This window comes from Rana temporaria, chromosome 5 (genome assembly GCF_905171775.1).
Source record: "Rana temporaria chromosome 5, aRanTem1.1, whole genome shotgun sequence".
NCBI lineage: Eukaryota > Metazoa > Chordata > Amphibia > Anura > Ranidae > Rana > Rana temporaria.
In genome coordinates this window covers 24,797,189-24,821,492 of record NC_053493.1, presented here as the reverse complement: position 1 = coordinate 24,821,492, position 24,304 = coordinate 24,797,189, and the positions used below count along the sequence as shown (strand labels likewise).

The 24,304-nt window shown below is 44.8% G+C and overlaps 1 protein-coding gene across 4 annotated transcripts in view; it reads left to right on the top strand.

Moving 5' to 3' along the window:
- The window catches only part of PHF14 (PHD finger protein 14), a 293,179-nt gene that overhangs the window by 42,142 nt on the left and 226,733 nt on the right, over positions 1-24,304 (top strand). For all 4 annotated transcript variants that reach the window (XM_040352271.1, XM_040352269.1, XM_040352272.1 and 1 more), the window contains 6 exons: positions 6,546-6,657; positions 9,843-9,980; positions 11,680-11,826; positions 16,917-17,187; positions 19,490-19,596; positions 20,405-20,500. In XM_040352271.1, coding sequence (XP_040208205.1) covers positions 6,546-6,657; positions 9,843-9,980; positions 11,680-11,826; positions 16,917-17,187; positions 19,490-19,596; positions 20,405-20,500 — 871 coding nt within the window. The remainder of the gene's footprint in view (positions 1-6,545; positions 6,658-9,842; positions 9,981-11,679; positions 11,827-16,916; positions 17,188-19,489; positions 19,597-20,404; positions 20,501-24,304) is intronic.

Below are 24,304 nucleotides of genomic sequence, written 5' to 3'. Positions count from 1 at the left end.
CATTTTCCTTCCACTTTACAATTATGTGCCACTTTGTGTTGGTCTATCACATAAAATCCCAATAAAATACATTTATGTTTTTGGTTGTAACATGACAAAATGCGGAACTTTTCAAGGCACTGTGAAGAGAAAATCCTTCAATAAGGACACTAGTTCTGAAGGTGACAACCTTCACTTCCTGTTTTGGCTATGGGACAGAAAATGGAGGGAAATGTCCCCAATGTGACACAGCAAAATAAAAAAATAATCTGACGGGTTTATTACCCTCCCATACTTTATCCAAAATGTACAAAAAAAAATTGCCTTTATTTCTACTTTTTCTGCCTCCCATCTCTAAAGGGGAAGTTCTTTTCGCCTTTGGGCTGCTTTAGCTGATTCCTTGTTAGTAAAATACGATTCGCGCTTTTCTGTCTGTTACAGCGTGATGAATGTGCGTACTCCATTATGAACGGTAGTTTTACCAGAACGAGCGCTCCCGTCTCATAACTTGCTTTTGAGCATGCACAGGTTTTTTATGTCGTTTTAGCCCACACACGATAATTTTTTACAACCCGAAAAACTTCATTTTTTAAAAACAACGTTAAAAAATGCAGCATGTTCGAATTTTTTTTTTGTCGTATTTCAGAAGCCGAAAAATGATGTGAAGCCCACACACGATCATTTTAAATGACGTTTTTCATAAACAACCTTTTTTTCATGCCGAAAAATGATCGTGCGTATGCGGCATCAGATTTAGAATAATATGCTGCCATGTTAGTAAAACCGCTATACCAGAACTGATTCTATCATACAGTTTGTAGTGTACATAGATTTGCAAAACAATGAGATAAAGGAATATTCCTGAACTTTGTTTTATCTCATGGTTACTGGAAAATTGTGTGAATGCATCATTGCAGTGCATGTTATCTCCGCTTGCAAAGCTTGGATTCATTGAATGAATTTACTAAAAAATGCAATATTGCACAATATACAGCCTCATGCTACGTAACTAAGCTTCATTTTATGCTGAATAAACTAAATTATTATTGTGTCTTAAATGGAGAACTATCTTTAGATTTTTACTCCAAAAGCATTTTATTCAAATAAATGTGATAAAAATCAAGAAAATCGATTTGAAATGAAAAAAAAAAAAAAAAAATTGGATGAAAAAAAAAAATCGGATTGAAATAAATAAAAAAAAATCTTATATATAATATAAAAAATCAATCAGGGATCGACAAATCCCGGTAGCCATGGCGACTAGAAATAGCATCCTGGCGACTTGGCTTGGAAGGTGGGCCGTTGGTATTACAAGTTAAGCATTACAAGTTAAACAGCAATTCTAATGTAATTTTTCACTATTTTCACTGCCCTCTTCTTCCCTCTAATTAGAACCCCCAAACATTATATATATTTTTTATCCTAACACCCTAGAGAATAAAATAGCGATTGTTGCAATACTTTCTGTCACGCCGTATTTGCGCAGCGGTCTTACAAGCGCACTTTTTTGGGAAAAAACAGTAAAGTTATACCCATTTTTTTTTATATTATGAAAGATAATGTTACGCCGAGTAAATTGATACCCAACATGTCACGCTTCAAAATTGCGTCCGCTTGTGGAATGCCGACAAACTTTTACCCTTTAAAATCTTCATAGACGACATTTAAAAAAAATCTACAGGTTGCATGTTTTGAGTTACAGAGGAGCTCTAGTGCTAGAATTATTGCTCTCGCTCTACCAATCGCGGCGACACCTCACATGTGTGGTTTAAACACCGTTTACATATGCGGGCGCTGCTCACGTATGTGTTCGCTTCTGCACGCAAGCTCGTCGGGACGGGGCGCGTTTTCTGGCTCCTAACTTTTTTAGCTGGCTCCTAGATTCCAAGCAAATTTGTCAAACCCTGATTATATATATATATATATATATATATATATATATATATATATATATATATATATATATAAATAATCTCTATATATATAAATAATCTCTATATATATAATCTCTATCTATCTCTATATCTATCTTTATATATATATCTATCTCTATATATATATATATATATATATACAGAGCTTTTTTTCTCAGAAAATAGGTGCAGGAACTCAACCACGACCCCGTTCAGATTTCACAAACAGTAGAAGGGTCTTAAAGGGGCATAAAATACCAGGATTGCATTACATACAGAGTGCAGAGCTGTCACTTGTAAACACAGAAACCAGACTTCTGTGTTTACAAGTGATTGTGGTGAGCAGGCACCAAAGGGTCTGAGCCAGAGGTGGTGGAACTGAGTTCCCCCAAGTTCCCCCTGAAAAAAAGCCCTGTATATATATATATATATATATATATATATATCTCTATATCTATATCTATCTATCTATCTATCTATATATATACAATTATATTTAAAAAAATTATATACACCCTGATCTTTACATATCTTAACGAAGTAGTGTAAGGTCCTGTCCCATCAGTCTAATTGGTTTATATCCAGCCAGGTAGGCCCCTGCTCTACATACAGTAACTGGCAAATCTAAAATAGATTTTGCATTCAGATTGTGACATCTGTGGCCAGTTTATACATTCAATAAAAGATAGACTCTCGTGTCGGGAGTCGGCGTCTTTAATTTTGCCGCATGAGCAAGTCGAGTATGAAAACGTTTGAAGAAGGGTGCTATGGAGGGAGAAAGCAACTCTTAGGTTTATCATAGATAAACTCCTTTGCTTGCAGCAGCATTTAATACTCCAGTGGAGCATGGATAAAATGTGCAAATTAAATTGAGAAGCAGCTTCTTGTTTCAGATACATATCTCTATATTCTACTCTGCAGGAGATGGTCCTGGGGATGCATTAACCTCGTATAGTACATCTCCCAAACAGAATCCTTGTCCCTTTTCTTTTCTAAAGGATATTTACAGCAGTGTTGGAAAAAATTTTTTGCTGCTGCTATTTCTTCTTTTTTTTTTTAAAGGGTTTGTAAAGGAATTTTTTTTTTATCTTAATAGCTTCCTTTACCTTAATGCAGTGCTGTTTTCATGTCCTCATTGTTAGTTTTTGCTCTCAAGTTGCTGTAATTCTTCTCTGATCTCCACACTTCCTGGTTGTCTGTTTCCTGATAACCACAGTACTGGGAGCTTTCTCTCTCTGGTCACTAATCAAGGAGGTGTGATTACTGTGTGTCTAAAACCCCACACATCAGTTTTTCGTTTTCCAAACCATCACTGCCCTGTATTGGCTCTGTACAGCAGAGAAGCAGGAAACATGCAAAAACAAAACTAGAAACTACAGGTACATTATATGATTGATTTTTATCTATTTTTAATCGTTTTTAAAAGGAATCAGTTATCTATTCTGTCTCTATACCCTGTAAACAGTCATTTCAGCCAAAAACATTACTGACCCTAACCTTAAACTCTTTTAAAGCGGGAGTTCACCCATAAAACAATTTTTCCCCTTAGCTGGATGCTCGTTTTGTCTAGGGGAATCGGCTAGTTGTTTTAAAATATGAGCCGTACTTACCGTTTTCGATGCATCTTCTCCCTCGCTTCCGGGTATGGGTCTTCGGGAGCGGGCGTTCCTTCTTGATTCACAGTCTTCCGAGAGGCTTCCGACGGTCGCATCCATCGCGTCACTAGTAGCCGAAAGTCGGTGCGGCTCTATACTGCGCCTGCGCACCGACGTTCGGCTTCTTTCGGAAAATCGTGACGCGATGGATGCGACCGTCGGAAGCCTCTCGGAAGACTGTCGATCAAAATAGGAATGCCCAGTCCCGCAGCCCATACCCGGAAGCGACGGAGAGGATGCATCTCGTAAACGGTAAGTACGGCTCATATTTTAAAACAACTAGCCGATTCCCCTAGACAAAACGAGCAGGAATCTAAGGGGAAATAGTGTCACGTGCGGGTGAACCTCCGCTTTAAGCCCATGTAGGAACCTTGGATGGCAAATAATTACCCATAATTTTTTTCTGGGTATATATTTATTTGGATAAGCTGATCCTCTCTTATAGTACTTCATGATAAGGGGAAGAGATCTACCGCAGTAACTGCCATTTACTTTATTTTTATTTGACTCTTTCATACATTGTATAGGTGCAACTGTCAAGAAAATCTTATTACCCTCTTCACGCCGTCAGAACGCAAATATGCCAAGCACCCGCATATTTGTGTTTGGGCAAAATGTAAAAAAAAAAACCTGTGCCGAGAACGTGCCCAGCCAATCACGGCGGCCACATGGTCATAAACCCCACCTCCCAGCATCCGAAACCCCTTAAAGGGCTGGGAGGCATTTAAGGTGCTGCAAAATTAGTTGAACAAAATATGTAATGGTATAAAACTGTTTATTTTTTACCAGTTAAAAACGTAATAAATTAGGAACATTGGAAACCGCACACGTGACAATACATTTATGTGCTATCAATATATCCAGGGCCGATCCGCCGAAGCCGCCTAGGGCCCCGCAAAGCTGCGGAGGGCCCCCCAAATTACTAGAGGCCCCGTCTGGTGACATGTCATTTTGCTTAGGGCCCCAGAGAGGTCAGGATCGGCACTGAATATATCCCTATATGTGTGCCTTGTATTTGCCCAGACAAGGGTTCATTAACCTCCCTGGTGGTAATCCAGAGTGTGGCTCAAGGTGAATTTTCATTACCAAAAGCGGTGACCCCGAGCCACACTCGGGATTACACCACAGTATCCTGGTGCAGTTACTTAACTTTGTTGTGGAGATAAGGCTGTACGCTATGCGCATACCATATCTCCTGTGCTAATAAAGCACTCATTACGTCTAATGATATAATGCATCTTACCTAGCACTCTATTTCCCGTATATATCCCCAAGTAAACAGACATCACCACAGCTTACATCTGGGCTCCATCAGCATGACTCCCCTCTGCCCAGCATGCTTGGCTTTTTATTCGTAAATGACAAAAGCTATGACAAACAGGAAGTGATGGCTCCGGCAGGCAATCGCTTCCTCCCTGGGAAGTGACATCACAGGATATGACCCAACAAGAAATCCTTCCAACAGGATGAGTTAATAAAAACAACCAATGGATAATGGCTAAAGGAGTCCTATGGGTGTGTCTGAGCAGAGACTGGGTGAATTTCCTTTCCTGGATTCCACTAAACAAAAGAAGGCGCATGGCTGAACAAACATGGACTCCGTCTCTGACCATAACCACTCAAAGACTCCCGTATTTCCGCTGATAGGAATCCTTATTCTGCGTTGTTCCAGAGAACAATGCATACTCGGATTATACTACCGTTCCTTGTGGATGGGAGGCTATCTGCAGGTGTATGTTACGAATCTCGACATGTGCTGATCAGACACACAGCATAATGTCCTTGCAGATCAAACATATCCCCCCAGATGTCTGTGCTAATGCACAGGGGCCCTTTCGCTCCGCTCTGCAAGCACCTCTCTCCAACCTCAAGAAGTTTTCCACTACCATGGGACTCAACCAGCATCAGCCTGCCCCAGTCAGCTCTTTAGGGCACTATGACAATCCATATTAATACATCTTCATAAAATTTCCACAATACCTTGTCCCTAGAATCCCGCGTGTCCTCCCGCTGTATCCTCCGTCTGATGCATCAGAGTTCCCGGGTTCCGTTCCCTGCCAGCGTTGCGACACCCGACTTGAAATTCAAAAAAGTACAATACATTGTAATCTGTTAGGATTACATTACTGTATCAAATCATTTCAACTCAATTTTGTCCCTAGTGTGTTGTCCAATGTCCTGCATGCACTTTTACCATTCTTTTTGCCTGGAAACTTGACAATGTCCATGGTATACAAAAAGCATCCCTCTATGTCAAAAGCGTTTTTTTAGACCAGCTAGAAAACAGCAATAGTGAATTGGAATCTCTTGCAGAATTGAGCGATAGTGATTCGTGGGGAAATTTGTCATCGGACATTATTTTATTTTTATAATTATTTATAGTTTTTTATTATATTCTAACTTATGATTTTGTGTTTCAAACTTTATCATACCCAAGACTAGACTCTTGTTTGAACAGATTTAAGTGAGAACTCTTATAACCGTGATGATCAGTTATAAGCAATCATGTTTTGTGAATGGCATCCATTCACTCACAGCCATTCACTGAGTGTTATTGTGATTAGCTGTGATTGACCACAGCTATCACATGGTGCAGCTGAACTGTGATTGGCCTTGTCTGACCAATCACAGAGATCATCACAATAACACACGGTGAATGGCTATGAATGAAAGCCAATCATTTTTTACAACTGTGATGTGATTGCTCACAGCAATCACATGATACCGGGGCCGGCCTAGTACCATGATCTGTCATTGACAAATTGCACTATAAAGCAAACTGTGACTGGAAAAGCTCCAGCTCGGCTGTCATTTTACAATAGGCTGGCCAGGAAGCAGTTCAGTCTGATAACTTATTCAGAAATGGTATTATTTATTTATTTTCATTATACGTTATGATGAAAATATGTTTCTTATGAATCTTTTATATCCTGGATTTTCTTATGTTCTTGTTTATTTTGTAGAATCTGTATAAAATGTATAATTTATTTTTTTCCAGGTGGGTTCACATTGTATGTGCTCTTTATGTTCCTGGTGTGGCTTTCGGTGATATTGACAAATTACGTCCGGTGACACTGACTGAGATGAACTACTCCAAGTATGGTGCCAAGGTAAGTACTAATCAGGACTATGCACAAGGAAAACCCAACAGGCAGATTAGCATCCCACTTATAAGATTTGCAGATTTTAAAGCTGATCCTCCCAGATTTTAGTGAACTATCAATAGAAGATCATTGGGACCAAGCTGGTCCAATCAAACAAAGTCCCTGCTGGCAGCACTCTACACGCTGTATGTAGCATTAGCTATATACAGTATAAAGTGCTGTGTTCTGGTCGCACAATGGGAACTTCCCGTCCCACACCCAGAACAAAAGTGACTCCGTATGAGCTCTGCTCAGCCATTCACAGGGCGCTTTTGTATTTTCTGAATGATTCTAAAAGCTTCCTCTGATTGGCTGGGGCGAAGAGGAGGGTGTATGATGTTAGTCTCCACCTCAGCCAATTAGAGGTAGCTTTGTATTTATTCAGAAAATACAAAGCTCTTTGTGAATGGCTGAGCAGAGCTTATACTGACTCAGTTTTTTTCTGAGAGTGGGATGTGAAGTTCCCTTTGTGCTGCCGGGGCAGAACGTTGTATACTGTATATAGCTGATGATATATGGTTCAGCTTGGGCCAAACAAACTATTTATACCAGGATTTCGCCAAACCTTGGAAAGAAAGGGCCAGTTTACTGTCCTTCAGACTTCAGAGGGGCTGGACAGTGCTCAGTGGGAGTAAACGCCTGATCTTTGGCATTAGGGGGAGAAATATTTGGTGTCAGTGGGTGGAATAGTGCCCCATTTTGTCAGTGGAAGGAATTGTGCCCCATGATTGTTGTCAGTAAGCTCCACCCACTACAGAAAACTCTGCCTGCAGAAAACTACATTTGGGGGCAGAGACAACACCAGTCATCTTGCACAAGGAGAGAAAGCAGCAGTGACAGGTGGGAGGGACTCGGCAAGCTCCACCTACTACAGGTTGCATGAAGAAAACTACAGTAGGGGCCGCGACGAGACCAGTAACCCTGAACAATGAGAGCAGCGAGAGCAGCAGTGACAGTGGGAGAAACCCAGCAAAGCTCCACTAGGGGGCGGAGACAAGACCAGCCACCCTGAACAAGGAGAGAGAGCAGCAGTGACAGGTGGGAGGGACCCAGCAAAGCGCCACCAACTATAGGCTGCTTGCAGAAATCTACAGTGGGGGCGGAGACAAGACCAGTCACCCTGAACAAGGAGAGAGCGCAGCAGTGACGAGTGGGAGGAACCCAGCAACTCTCCACCCACTATAGGCTGCTTACAGGTAACTACAGTAGGGGACGGAGACTAAACCAGTCACCCTGAACAAGGAGAGAGAGAGAGCAGCAGTGACAGGTGGGAGGAATCCAGCAAAGCTCCACCCACTATAGACTGCTTGCAGAAAACTACAGTAGGGGGCTGAGACGAGACGAGACCAGTCACCCTGCACAAGAAAAGAGCAGCAGTGACAGTGGGAGGAACCCAGCAAAGCTCCACCCACTATAGGCCGCTTGCAGAAAACTACAGTAGGGGGCAGAGACAAGACTAGTCACCCTGAACAAGGAGAGAGAGAGAGTTGCAGTGACAGGTGGGAGGAACACAGCAAAGCTCCACTCGCTATAGGCTGCTTGCCGAAAACATTAGTAGGGGGCGGACACAAGACCAATCGCCCTGAACAAGGAGCTAGGACAGCAGTGACAGTTGGGAGGGACCCAGCAAAGCGCCACCAACTATAGGCCGCTTGCAGAAATCTACAGTGGGGGCGGAGACAAGACCAGTCACCCTGAACAAGGAGAGAGCGCAGCAGTGACGAGTGGGAGGAACCCAGCAATGCTCCACCCACTATAGGCTGCTTACAGGTAACTACAGCAGGGGACGGAGACGAGACCAGTCACCCTGAACAAGGAGAGAGAGCGCAGCAGTGACAGGTGGGAGGAATCCAGCAAAGCTCCACCCACTATAGACTGCTTGCAGAAAACTACAGTAGGGGGCTGAGACGAGACCAGTCACCCTGCACAAGAAAAGAGCAGCAGTGACAAGTGGGAGGAACCCAGCAAAGCTCCACCCACTATAGGCTGCTTACAGGTAACTACAGTAGGGGGCGGAGACAAGACCAGTTACCCTGAACAAGGAGAGAGAGCAGCAGTGACAGGTGGGAGGAATCCAGCAAAGCTCCACTTGCTATAGGCTGCTTGCCGAAAACATTAGTAGGGGGCGGATACAAGACCAATCACCCTGAACAAGGAGCTAGGACAGCAGTGACAGGTGGGAGGGACCCAGCAAAGCGCCACCAACTATAGGCTGCTTGCAGAAATCTACAGCAGGGGTCGGAGACAAGACCAGTCACCCTGAACAAGGAGAGAGAGCAGCAGTGACAAGTTGGAGGAACCCAGAAAAGCTCCACCCACTATAGGTTGCTTACAGGTAACTACGGTAGGGGGCAGAGACCAGACCAGTCACCCTGAACAAGGAGAGAGGGCAGCATTGACAGTGGGAGGAACCCAGCAAAGCTCCACCCACTATAGGCTGCTTACAGGTAACTACAGTAGGGGGCGGAGACGAGACCAGTCACCCTGAACAAGGAGAGGGAGCAGCAGTGACAGTGGGAGGAACCTAGCAAAGCTCCACCCACTATAGGCTGCTTGCAGAAAACTACAGTAAGATGGGCGGAGACCAGACCAATCACCCTGAACAAGTAGCTAGGGTAGCAGTGACAGGTGGGAGGGACCCAGCAAACCACCACCCACGATAGACTGCTTGCAGAAAATGACAGTAGGGGCAGAGACAAGACCAGTCACCATGCACAGGGAGAGAGAGCAGCAGTGAGCGGTCTTTATTACAGGAAAGGAACGTCTCACACTGGATTACTGCAAAAATCTGGAAGAAATACACAAAGCACACCAAGATTGAAGTAAGAATACACATGCTCTCTAGTATTCAGATGATGGTTATCCTGGAGTTCACCTTTAACATTTCATCATCTACCAAGCACTAAAATATCCATTTTGGGTGGACCGGCCCTTTAAAGAATATGCATGATACATAGAATTATTGGAAGTAATCCTGTTTCATTTGGTGTTGGTTTTTGGATAAATCCACTTAATCCGCTGGCTGTGTTTTTTTTTTATTTTTTATTTTATTTTAATGGAAGCTAGACTTCAATAAACTTAGCAAACGCTCTGAATTTCATACAGTGAATTAAGTTTGCGGTAAGTGGAAAGCCATGTTCTCTGTTCTGCAGGAATGCAGCTTTTGTGAAGATTCGCGATTTGCCCGCACCGGCGTCTGTATCAGTTGTGATGCAGGGATGTGTCGCGCCTACTTTCATGTGACTTGTGCCCAGAAGGAAGGCTTGCTTTCTGAAGCCGCCGCCGAAGAGGTAAATTAATAGACGCACTTCTGTTTGAAGATTGCTTATGAAACTGTAAGCGGAAAACATAAAATATACACTTTATATCCACCCTGATAAAAAAAAAAATTAATTGGGGTCCTAGCAAAGGGGGGAAAAAAAGCGATGTAGTAATAGGAAGTGTTGAGTGTGTTTAATTGAGATGAAAGGACGTTGGAATGGACTGATCTCAGCTGCTGTATTTTTCGTTTTGAATGTGTAACTATAATTTTAGCGTGGAAAAAATGGTAAACTGAGAGCAGTGAGCTTCTTAAAGGGGTTTTCCACTAAAATTCTAAATGCACAGCATCTGGCCTGTGAATATAGTGTTAGCCCTACCTCTAGGGCAGGCTTTACTAAATGGCGTACTGTGGTCAAGATCTGGACCAAGTGACGGTCACATCTAGACCGCCGTGGTCACACCATTTAGGAACCAGGTCTCTTTCTCCCTGTTCTGGCCGCATTGTAGATCCTTCTACAAGCAGGTGATTGGCTACTAGGACGCTAGGCAGCTCCCGCCCTTCTTCCAGACCTGCCTTGTGTAAGTTTGTGTTTGAGCTGAATACACTTATATGAAGGGCCTGCTATGGGGGTGCGGTACACTGACATGACCAGGGAACTGTGATGTAAAGGGGAGAAACTGATGTGAAGGGAGAATTTGCTGTAAAGGAGGGACTGAGGACACAGATGTAAAGGGGGAAATATGATGTGAAGAGAGGACTGAGGACACTGATGTGAGGGGGGAGGGGGACTGTGATGTGCAGGTGGGACTGAGGACACTGATGTGCAAGGGGACTGAGGACACTGATGTGCAAGGGGACTGAGGACACTGATGTAAAGGAAGCACTGTGATGTGCGGAGGGGGGGGGGGGTGAGGACACTGATGTGAAGGGGGACTGTGATGTGCAGGTGGGACTGAGGACACTGATGTGCAAGGGGACTGAGGACACTGATGTAAAGGAAGCACTGTGATGTGCGGAGGGGGGGGGGGGGCTGAGGGCACCGATGTGAAGGGGGACTGTGATGTGTAGGGGGGACTGAGGACACTGATGTGCAGGGGGGGACTGTGATGTGCAGAGGGGGCTGAGGACACTGATGTAAGAGGGGTCTGTGATGTGCAGTGGGGACTGGGGACTCTTATTTAAGGGCGGACTGTGATGTGCAGGGGGGACTGTGATGTGCAGGGGGGACTGTGATGTGCAGGGGGGACTGTGATGTGCAGGGGGGACTGTGATGTGCAGGGGGGGACTGTGATGTGCAGGGGGGACTGTGATGTGCAGGGGGGACTGTGATGTGCAGAGGGGACTGTGATGTGCAGAGGGGACTGTGATGTGCAGAGGGGACTGTGATGTGCAGAGGGGACTGTGATGTGCAGAGGGGACTGTGATGTGCAGAGGGGACTGTGATGTGCAGAGGGGTCTGAGGACACTGAGGACACTGATGTGCAGAGGGGACCGTGGACACTGATGTGCAGAGGGGACTGTGGACACTGATGTAAGAAGCGAGGTCTGTGATGTAAAGATCTTAAGCATCAGGCAAACATGAAATTTGGACCTCTGTGGGTAGAAAATTTTACTGAGCGGACCTCCGTGATTTTTTATTCAATACCCCAATACGATCGCTTTTAATATTTCCTGAGTTTTCTACTTTATTTACATTTAAAAGTCATTGAGTTTTGTCTCTTTAACAGGACATTGCGGATCCCTTTTTTGCTTACTGCAAGCAGCACGCCGACCGCTTTGACAGAAAATGGAAAAGGAAGAATTATTTGGCTCTGCAGTCGTACTGTAAAACGTCCTTGAAAGAGCGAGAAAAGCAGCTCACTCCGGAAGCCCAGGTATTAATTCCACTTTCTGTGATGATTCCTTATAGGAAAAGGCACAGCCTACCCACCACCGCCAATTTAAATATAGAGCTAAGGTCATTTAATTCAGCTGGGAGTCGTAATGTTTACCTTTGATCACAACAGCTTTGAACCGGAGAATGTTTGGTGTGCATGGGATTACAAAGGCTTCATTAAACCTGTGAAGTCTCTGCGTTTTATATAGGTAGTCACCAAAGTGTTGTTTGCATTGGATATTCATATGTCCCGTCCTTCATTTCCTACTATAATTTTTTTCTGCATAATGGCTTAGGTGGTAAGCACTCTTGCCTTGCAGTACTTGGGTCATGGGTCCAATTCCCATAATACATTTCTAATTTCCATAATAAACACCCTTGGTATGGAAGTTCTTGTGTTTCTGTGGATTTCCTGCCACTGATCCAGTTTTCATCCAGCAGCACAAAACATACTGGTTACAGCCTTCTGACCTGATTGGTTGTCCGTATTTCCTGACATCATTTTACTGTTGACAAGTTTTAACCTCCCTAGCGGTATCCCCGAGCGTGACTCGGGGTGGATTTTCAATGCTAGGATCGGTATCCCCGAGTCACGCTCGGGGTAGATGTGCAGAGTGTGCAGCGGCGCGGCTTACCTGCTCGCTGAATCCACAGGCATGTTACTCACCTTGTCCCTGGATCCAGCGATGCATCCCCGCTGTGTGAGCGAGCAGCGTCCTCGCTCGATTCACAGTGTCCCCGTGTGCTGCCGATCTCCGTTCCCTGCGACGTTACGACGCACGGGGGCGGAGATCGGCGCCAAATTCAAAAAAGTAAACAAACACAATACATACAGTTTACAGTACTGTATGTAAAAAATACACACCCTTGTCCCTAGTGGTCTGCCCAGTGCCCTACATGTTCTTTTATATAATAAAAACTGTTCTTTCTGCCTGAAAACTGTAGATTGTCCAAAAGTGTCCCTTTATGTAAAAAATGGTTTTAGAGCAGCTAGAAAACAGCGATGATAATTTATAATCACTTGCAGAATTGTGCGATAGCGATTTGTGGGGAAATTCATCATAAAAAAATAAAAGTAATGACAGCGACAATTCTGCAACTGAGCAAATTTCAGTGATTTTGAGTTGATTACATTATTGAATAATTTTTATTATAATTATATTATTATTTGTTATAATTATTTATTATATTATAATTTATAATTTTGTTTTTAAAAAAAAATCATACCCGGGATGCCTACTACACTCTTGTTTGGTCAGATTTAAGTGAGTTATTCCTAAGAATTACAAACCTACAGTATAAAACGCCAAATTTCCTTGCAAATAATTGTACCGCTTTTGGTACGTAATTCCAGACAGAATCATACCGCCAGGGAGGTTAAAAATGTTTGAGCTATCTTTTTTTTACCTTGATCCCTGCCCCCTCCTCCAACGCCACTATTATGGCTCATGCGCAGAAGATGTGCCAGCATTTGGGTCCTGGCAGAGCCCGTCGGCACACTTGCACACGTAGAGCTGATTTTCCACGCACAATAAAGGTTTCAAACTTCCCTTTTTTAGCATTCTTTGTACCTGTGCGGGAAACCCTGTTTGTGCGCAGATGGCTGGGGAAACCGGCAGCATGTGCATATGTGCCACAGGGCTCTGCAGCATTTGCATTCTCCAGCGATGACCAGCTCTTCTTAAAGTCGGTTCACACTAGGGCGACACGACTTCCAGCGCGACTTTCAGAGGCGACTCCGACACGACTTGAGCATGAATCACAGGGCGATCTGGGGCGATTTACAACACGACTTGAAGTCGTCTCCAGGACAGGAGACTTTCCAGTGGCCAATCAAACAACAATCAGCTCTAGGGGAGGGAGGGGGAGGGAGAGGTTTGCCTAAAAAATGTATATTATCTTCCTGGAAAGTCTCTTCAGTTAGACAGTGATCAGACTTGGAGGCGACTTCCATTGAAATCAATGGGTACAAATCGCCTACAAGTCGGATTGAAGTAGTACAGGAACTTCTTTTGAAGTCGGAGCGACTTAAAGAGGAGTTCCACCCAAATTTGGAACTTCCACTTAACCCACTCCTCTCCCCCTTACATGCCACATTTGGCATGTAATTTTTTGGGGGGGGGAGTGGGGGCTTCAGCAAGAGTGGGACTTCCTGTCCCACTTCCTCCTTCCTGTAGGCGACTAAGCTTAATCGCCTTCAGGAAGTGGCTGCTGTAGGCGATCGCCTAGGACACGTCACAGGTCCTAGGCGATCTCCTGGCCAATTACACGGCGCCGCTCGTGCATGCGCAGTGCCGCGCCGCTCGCGCATGCGCAGTGGGTGCCCGGCCGTGAAGCCGAAAGCTGTCACGGCCGGGTGCCCACACTGAAGATGAAGACGCCGGCCGGGGAGGGGGGGAGAGGAGCGGACCCCCGGCCGGCGGAGCGCTGGAGCAGGTAAGTGCCTGTTTATTTAAAGCCAGCAGCTACACTTTTTGTTGCTGCTGACTTTTAATAAACATAAAAATGGCTGGAACTCCCCTTTAAGTCGTGTGTATTAACACCGCTCCCATTCACTTGCATTGTTTTTCTCGACAGCGCGACTTGGGACGACTTGAGGCGACTTCATCAAGTCGGATCCCAAGTCGCCCCAGTGTGAACCGGTTTACACAGCTTGTGTTTTTCTTTTCTCCTGGCAAATAACTCAATAAAGATCCAATCAAATGTGCAATGTGAAACTCAATAAAAAAAACAAAAATCAATTCTAGTGTGTCATGTAATGAAGTCAATAAAAATAATCAAATATGTCAATCCATAAACTAAAAACCATATATAGAAAATGAATACATTTTATACACCGAAGAACGTGAACAAATAAATACTGTATTTATCGGAGTGTATAACGCACTTTTTTTCCCTGAAAAAGGGGGAAAATCATTTGTGCGTGTAATACGCCGATACCTGGCTGCCTTGGAGGGGAAGGAGGGGGCGAGTGCAGGGAGCACCTGTTTACTGTCACACACAGTCCCGCCTCCTGATCTGACTCCTAGCATAGACGTCACATGTCCCGGCATTGGACCGGTGTTCTGTCTATCATAGTGGCCGCGGGACTAAGTGCGACTGCGAGCGCCGAGTACACAGAAAATCCCGGCTCTGTGTAATCCAGCACTGGTGAGGCTGCATTGATGGGAAAAGGCAAGGCTGCAGATGGGCAATGATCAGGCTGCAATGATTGGCAGTGGCGAGGCTGCAGATGGGCACTAATCAGGCTGCAATGTTGAGGCTGCAGATGGGCACTGATCAGGCTGCATTGATGGGCAATGGTGAGGCTGCAGATTGGCACTGATCAGGCTGCAATGGCGAGGCTACAGATGGGCACTGATCAGGCTGCATTGATGGGCAATGGTGAAGGCTGCAGATAGGCACTGATCAGGCTGCAATGGCGAGGCTGCAGATGGGCACTGATCAGGCTGCATTGATGGGCAATGGTGAAGGCTGCAGATGGGCACTGATCAGGCTGCAATGGTGAGGCTGCAGGTGGGCACTGATCAGGCTACATTCATGGGCAATGGTGAGGCTGCAGATTGGCACTGATCAGGCTGCATTAATTAACAAAGGTGAGGCTGCATTGATGGGCACTGATCAGGCTGCATTGATGGACACTAATCAGGCTACATTGATGGGCACTGACCATTATTTTGCTTCAAAGTACTTTATTTAAAACTTACGTTTTTTTCCCCCTGAAATTTCCCTTTTAAAATTAAGGTCTGTGTTTATACACCGATAAATGCAGTAATTAAAAGTCAAACAGAAAATGTATGGTTCTTAAATCATCCCAAACTGGTGCTGAGAAATATTCTGTCTCCAAGTGCTCCACCACCAGATGTAAAAACTCCTTACCAAAGAAGGCAAATCTTTTATACTATAAGAGGTAAATAGAGCATGGATGGAATAAACCCACAAACAAAGCAGAATCAGCCTGGGGTTTACCTCTGGCACCTCACACCACTACATAGCTCCATCCCACTCTCAAGGGCTCCGGTAATTCACCACCTCGATCACACATGTGCCACTCAGAGAGAACAAAATACAAACTACGTAGCCCACTAGCAAACTAAAAAAAAGAAACCAGAATTACTCACAAGGCTTTGAAAAACATTCAGTGTGATACATCCAACATGGTACTTGCACAGCCATCGGCCATTGATGTGCATGATGACTTCATTAAGCTCCGCCCAATGCGTTTCTTGCGAAAACATGTCTTCAGGGGACTCCTTTATGGTAAAAAAAACTTTTTAGGACTTTGCTGTGCCCCCTCCCCCTCTAAACACTTGCCTCACTCCTGGATCGATCCAGCGGTGTGCCTGGCTGCAGTCTCCTCTCCTCTCTCTCCCTTTTCACACAGTGACTGACAGACAGCTTCAGGAGCCAGGGATGGACTGGCCATTGGGATTACAGGGAGTTTCCCGGTGGGCCGATTGCTCAGTGGGCCAGCTTCAGTGACAGCGGCCTGGGAGTTTCTCACTTCTGCCTAATCTTGTCCCATGAGGGGGGGGGGGGGGGGGCACCAAACTGATTCTTTGCCCCGGGAGAAATCATGTCTAGCTTCCCCACTGGTACTGCCTATAAGAGTACCAGTACCAGCCGTTCTACTCTAATAAAGTAAAACGGCTAGTGAAGGAGGAGAGGTGGCCGGGGGGAGGTGTGGGAGTTGTCCAGCCGCTGTGGGAGAGACCTGTCAAAGTGGGCCAGTCTGGGTGAAGTCCAGGGCCAAATTTTTGTCCCAGTCCAGCCCTGTCAGGAGCCATTGGCACCTGTTGCTGTCAGTCAAATTCAGTGAGGAGGGTGCAGGCGGTGGGGCTGAGCCGTACTGTGTGTCTAAAGATGCATACAGTATGGCTCAGGATTGAGCCCCCACGAGTGCCCCCATAGCAAGTGGCTTGCTATGGGGACACTTAGAGAAAAGAGAGAGCCAGAGGAGGAGGTTTTAAACCTGCTTTGTGCAATGGTATTGTACAGCAAGTATAACGTGTTTGTTAGCTTGAAAGAAAAAAACAGGAGCTTTTACAATCACTTTAAATGTTAACATTTTATCCACTTTGTTTTCAGGCTCGCATCTCCACCAGATTACAGCAGTACCGTGCAAAGTCGGAGCTAGCCCGCAACACCAGGCCTCAGGCTTGGGTTCCCAGAGAGAAGCTCCCCCGACCGCTCACCAGCAGTGCCTCTGCTATACGGAAACTGATGCGCAAAGCAGAACTTATGGGGATCAGCACAGACATCTTCCCGGTGGATAACTCTGAAACCAGTTCCAGCGTTGATGGAAGGAGAAAGCTCAAGCTGCCGGCACTGTCCTCGGACTTCGTCAATTATTACCTTGGTAATTTTCTTTTTCTTTTAACACTATTGGAAAACAATGTCAGATTTATATAAGAGACTGTCTGTCTTTTTTCCCCATTCAAGTCAGAGTGGCATTGTCTGCTTATTGCCCACCACCCAACCAGGTTCACTAATCCATTTGCTGCTCCATCAGAACCCTTGGTTTGGGTATGGGAGAACATGTGCCCTCCTTCATGTGACAGTACTTGGGTCATGTGAAGGAGAGCAGTGACTGTGGCAAAACGTGATATCAGATTCCTGCCCTTATCACCAACTTTTGACAAAGGACTGGCCAATCTCACACCACACTGTCACTTATGTAATAATGCCACTCAGCTGCACCCTGTGCAAAGATTTTCCAGCTTGCGGGACTGCAATCTAGGTGCCAGCAGCCTTAGAGTGATTGTCACTGGGTTTTTTGACAATATCATCGTGCTCCTCCCTTACACAGTTTTATACTACTATTAATAACTTTGAAAATGTACCGGTTGCATTCTGGAAACTGATAGATAATGGTTCAGCTTTGAATTTCATGTCCAGGGTGTCAGGAACCATGAAACAGGAGACAGAAAATGCAGTAAAAATCACTACTTTTAATAAAATGGTTAAAATGGTACAACTTCTAAACATCAAAACATAGCCAGGATTCAGTAGCCAAATTGGGTAGTCGGAACAAGCCAGGAAATCCGGAAGCCAGAGATCAGCGAACCAGATCAGGAACCAGAAGGGACGTCAGCCAGGCAAGTCGTCAACAGGAACACAGCAGAGTCTCTCTAGATATGTTGACCAAGGCGAATGCATTATTCCTGATGTCCTTTGACAGCTCTTTGGTTTTGCCCATGATGGTGAAGTTTGAATGGAAGAAAGAGATTCTGTGGACAGGTGTCTTTTATACACATAACGAGTTGTCAGGCGCTCCTTCTTACATTGACAGGACTAATCTGTGTACCACATGAGCACATACCGTAGACAGTCTGTGGGAGCCAGAATTATTTTTGGTTGGTAGGGGATCAAACACTTATTTTACTCACTAAACTGCAACTCCGTTTTTAACATTTGTATCGTGTGTTTTCTCTGGATATATGGTTGATATTCCGTCTCTATCATTTAAAATATACCTATGATAAACAATTATAGACCCTTCCTTTCTTTGTAAGTGGGCAAACTTACAAAATATGCAGAGGGGGGGGGGTCAAATAATTATTTTCCCCACTGTATGTGACAATGCTGAAGCCCAAGTAGCCAATCGCCACTGTCACATGAAAGTGCTATGATGACATTCCCTCTTCTAAGCTCTGGCACCACCTGACACTGAAGGTTAGGTAAGTGAAGATTGCTGTAGTAGGGAGACGGTGAGGGAGTATGGCTGGGTCCTTGGGGGCGGGGTGATGGACATGGCTGGTCCATGTTCAAACGTGCCCATATTCACTGTGTATAAAATGTTTCTGAATAATGAGTTCCTGTTTAACCTAAAGGCTTAGGGCTAGATTCAGGTACGAGATCCGACGGCGTATCTCCAGATACGCCGTCGTATCTCTGAGTTGCGGCGTCGTATCTATGCGCCTGATTCATAGAATCAGTTACGCATAGATTTGACTAAGATCCGACTGGCGTAAGTCTCTTACGCTATCGTATCTTAGTTGCAATTTTACTCTGGCCGCTAGGTGGCACTTCCGTATATTTACGCGTTGAATATGCTAATTAGGTAGATACATCGATTCAGAAACGTACGTTTGCCCAGCGCATTTTTTTATGTCGTTTACGTTAGGTTTTTTTCTGGCGTGTAGTTACCCCTGCTATAGGAGGCGCAGCCAATGTTAAGTATGGACGTCGTTCCCGCGTCGAATTTTGAAAATTTTACGTCGTTTGCGTAAGTCGTTTGCAAACAGGGCTGGACGTAATTTATGTTCACGTCGAAAGCAGTGACGATTTGCGGCGGAATTTTGCGCATGCGCACTGGGATTCTTTCACGACTGGCGAATGCGCCGCTCGTAAAAAAAACGCGGGGTCACCATTAATTTACATAAAACATGCCCACATCATCCTCATTTGAATTAGGTGGGCTTACGCCGGCCCACATACGTTACGCCACCGTAACTTAGGGTGCAAGTTCTTTCTGAATACGGAACTTGCGCCCTAATTTACGGCGGCGTAACGTATCTGAGATACGTTACGCCCGCAGAAAGATACGCTTATCTTTCTGAATCTAGCCCTTAAAGTTTTATCTTTAGGGAAGAAATTATAAATGCACATGCTTTGAACATACCCTAACCCTAAACGTGTCTTTTCCTTTATGCCTCTAGAACGGAACCTGCGCATGTTGCAGCTTCAGGAAAGTTTGTCTGAGCAGAACAACATTAAGAACAAACTCGAATATGAACAGGAAAAACTCCATATTGAATATAACAAGGTTTGTACTGTCCTGTGCTACAGAATAACCACTGTAAAATCAGAGCCTTCCTACGAAGGGAATAGGAGTATATGGAGCGTCGGATGTCAGCGGTGACAATGTCCGCTGACATCCGATCTACTAAAATCAGACATGGCGATACATCGCCATCCATCCTATCGGATCGGGTGAGATCTGATGAAAACAGACATGCTGTTTTTTTTTCGTCTGGTCTCTCCATAGCGAGCAGCGGCGCTCGACAAGCCCCTCCCCGCTCAGTGAGCAGAGAGGGACCTGTCATCCGCCGGCTCAGCGGAGATCAACAGAGAGATCTCCCGCTAAGCTGGCGGACTCCGCTGAGAGGCCAAAGAGAAGTGTTAACTGTAAGCTTTCACAAAACATTTGCAGAGCTTTCAGTAAGCTTTGTTAAAGCTTTTAAAGTAACATTCAGCCCCAGCTTCTAAATACTGAACACACATCCTAATAAGAATGTGTTGATTGCCCCTTTAAAGGAGAAGTCCAGCCTGAGCTTTTTAGGCTGGGCTTCTCCTATGGGTCACAGGAGTGCAATTCGTTTGGCACTCCTGTGACCCGTTTTCAGCGGAGAGCAGTCTGAAAACCGCTCTCCCCTGGCGTCACTGCCATCAGTCGGGGCAATGCAGGAAGAGCTTCAGAACCAAGCCTGAGATTCCCTTCAGATCCATAAGTCTGACGCATCATTTTTGGGTGGAAAATACTTCCACACAACAGGTTTTGTCAAATTCTTAATGTGTTATGAAGTAATGTGTCTTCTCTTATCTTGTAAAAATCTTTTATTTTTGTTTCCCAGTTGTGTGAGGCATTGGATGACCTGCAGAATGTCAACGGAAATCTGAGAAACGAAGGGCAAGGTTTATGGGTTATGATGAGCAAAATAGGTGCACAGGTACGTCTCTCAACTATTGATGACTTTGGGGGAGATTTACTAAACCAAGTGCACTCAGAATCTGGTGCAGCTGTGAATGGTATCCAATTGGCTTTTAAAGTTCAGCTTGTTCAATTAAGCATTGGCAATAAAACCTGGAAGCTGATTGGTTTCTATGCAGCGCTGCACCAGATTTTGCACTTTCCAGTTTAAATAAATTACCCCATTTCTGTTTTGAATCTGATGACAACTGGCTGATGCTGAGGGGTGGTTATGACATTGCTGGTGCTGCTTCCTGTAAATAGGGCTTTGTTTTGCCCCGCTGCAAAAAGTCTACATGTTGATGTGGTGCAAGCCGGTGTTGGTTTTATCGACAAACATGTTTTTGTCAGCTGCATGTTTTTTTTCAGTGACAAAAGCTAAACTAAAATTAAAATTTTAATAAAGTCAACTGATGAAATCTATGACAAAAATCTATTCCAATTTTTGTCATCGAATGAAAATGTGAGGGAGGGACGTTTACCCACCTGGATTTACCAAACTTCAATTTTCCTCAGAGCTCTGCCTATCTGATAAAGCCCCCTTAGGCCCCGTACACACGGTCGGACAAAACTGATGAGAATGGACCGAGGTTCAGTTTCATCGGTCCAAACCGACGGTGTTTATAGCCCATCGGTCTGTTTTCCTTCGGTCCAAAATTTTAAAACATGCTTCAAAACCGAACCGATGGACCGCTGCCCAATCGGTCCAAACCGATGGTTAGTACAGAAAAGCATCGGTTCAAAACCCGCGCATGCTCAGAATCAAGTCGACGCATGCTTGGAAGCATTGAACTTAGTTTTATTCAGCACGTCGTGTGTTTGACGTCACCGCGTTCTGACCCGATCGGATTTTGGAACGATGGTGTGTACGCACATCAGGCCATTTCCGCGGTGAACCGATGGAAATGGCCCATCGGACCATTCTCATCGGTTTGGAACGACCGTGTACGCGGCCTCACTCCTTCGGCAAGCTGTATTGGCTGAGAGATGCAGGCTCCCATCAATCCTTTCCCTTTCCTATGCAGTTCCACACATGACACTCATTCACACTATATCTTTGGTGCCCTCTGCTGGATTTTTCTAAATTGGCAACACAATTCCATCCCCAGCCTATAATAACAGCACATTAAAGTTTTAACATGTATTGCACTACCACATAAGAATAAGTAGGGGACATCTGAAAGGAGAAAAAAAAAGTTTTTTTTAAAACTTTTTCTTAATATTTAATGTTGCCAATATATTCGCGTAATAATGGCTGTAATGACATTGCACAGAGTGTACAGTTTTTTTTTTACATATTTTAAAGTTGCATTTCTGTTTGTCAAAAAACAATATTTTTGTTTGTTTATGAAACTTGGTTTTATTTGTAAAGATATATATCACAACCGCTAAATCTGTGTCTGTAGTGCATGTTCAAACCTTGACCATAAAAAAATAACGCAAATATGAGTTTGGCAACTCTAGAAAAATGCTTAGTGTTTGTTTACCCCCCCCCCCCCCCCCCCCAGAAAAAAATACAGATCCTGATCCCTTAACCACTTGCTGACCAGCCGCCGCAGTTTTACTGTGGCAGCATGGCACGGCTGGGCGATGCAACGTTATGTTACGTCGTTTCACCCTGTGGCCACTAGGGGTATTCTATACCTACATACTTTTGCTAATAGGTGTCTCTTGTTGCCATCTCAAAAAGTTGGGAAGTATGGTCACAGTACTCCTTTATTGCCCAGACATCAGTCTGGGGTGAGTCCATGACAAAAGCTGTAACTCATCTAATTGGAAGATCGAGAACGAGATCCCCGACCTTGGCTGTGCTGTTCGATGGGGTTGTGTTGATCACATAACTGGATAGACAGAATTTCAGATCTTTTGGCAGGTAAAACATTTTACACATTTGTATTTCGGCTTCTTATTTCACTTTCTTTTTTGCCCGAAGTCCAACTCTATACTCCTCTGCGCGAGCTTGTATGTAGAACTTTTCGTCAAACCTGCAAAAATCTTCCTCGGGCGAAGTGGTAGATGTCTGAAATTTTGACAGCAGGGCTCTCAAGCTGTGCTGTCTTGATGCCTCAAAGGCTTCCTTTCAGGAGAGGAACTGGATGATTAATGTAGCCATAATCAGCTGTCTCTTGTCATCTTCTGCAGCCGAACCGATAAAGGGACATGAGCTGGATGGCCAACCTGGGACTTTGCTGCTCTGCAATTATTTCCTGGAAAACTGTAACTTCGACCTATCAGGCAGGTTCATAAATTGGAACTTTATTACAGCCCAGGCAAAAGCCTAATTGTAACAGATCACTAATTCCTGTGCATACCTTTAGTGAGGATGCAAACGCTTTCCTCAAATCTTCTACTCTAAGGCTGCATTCACACCTGAGCATTTTGTCGCCTGAAGCGCGACGCTCAAAAACGCTAGAGGGGAAAAAATACATTATTCCCTATGGAGATGGTTCACATCTCCACTCCAAAACGCCTGACGCCAAATGCCTGAAACTTAAACAAGTTCGGGACCCTTTTTTGTCGGGCGGTTTGGGCGTTTTTGAGCGTTTCTATTTCCCATAGAAAGTAATGGAAACGCTCGATTCAAGCGACTAGCGCGACACGAGCGTTTGCTACGGGCGTTTTGTCGCTTTAATCAATAGAACATTTCACCCAGGCAGAAGATAAAAAAAATCTACCAACATAGCAACAAGTGATGAAAAGATGATCATTTTTCCTATTGGCTAAAATAAAAAACGTCGAAGTACAAAAACGTTGGACGACGCTGTATGCAAACGCGCAAATAAGCATGAATACGCGCGACAAAACGCCGGAAAAAACGACCGAACGACCTATGCTCAGGTGTGAATGCAGCCTTACACTGGAAGTGAAATGATATTGCAGGACTTCAGTGAGCATGCTTCATCCCGTACATAGGAAGCCAAAACATCCAATTGTGCTTCTGCCCTAAGGGCTCATGCACATTGCAGCTCAAAGAAGCGGCTGCTACAGGCTTTTGAGCTCTTATTTTTTTTCTGCCTGGAAACTTCCCTCCATGTTAGCCAATGTTTCCATGCACACTAGTGCTTCTTCAGACGTTTTCAGGCATATGCTCCTTAAGGCAGGAAAAACCCCCCCCCCACCAAACTCATGTTTTTGAGAGGAGCTAGTGCCCCATACACGTTGCGGCCCGCCCAGATACCATCCCATTGGCTGGTGTAATATAGCTGCTGGGTCCCACCCACCCCCAACATCAAGCTGACAGCTCCTCTCTCTCTCCTCTGTTACTTGTGAGTTTCACACTCAGTGCGGCGCTTGATGCTGCCAGAGCTGCCAAGTGTGGAGAAGGGAGGAGGAACGGCGGTCAGTGTAAAATATCGGCCTCATTTTGATATTAATCGGCCGATGCTAATTTATCAAAAATGGCCGATATATCGGTCTACCTCTACAAGTGATGCAATGTTTCTTTTTAGCTCAGCACTGAGCAATGTTGTGATGTACTTTGCTGGCTGCCTTTTTTTTTTTTCTCAAATCGCCTTTCAGGACAACCTTGGAGAGAGCGCAGCTCCGCCTCTTCTGTAGGAAACACCCACAGGCTTTAAATCCCTCCTCTTCCACCATGGCTTCAGTTATTGTGTTTCCTCCGCCATGGTGGAAGCATCAGGTTGGAGCCAGGGAGCTGCGTTCTCTCCAAGGCTGGAGACAGGCTTTTCCCTCATTGTTTTCCTTTTTTGTAAGGCTGCGACTAAACCATCCCAGCTCCCCCACTGTACCTTTAAGGGGGGATGCTCCGGAGTCCTCTGGTCTC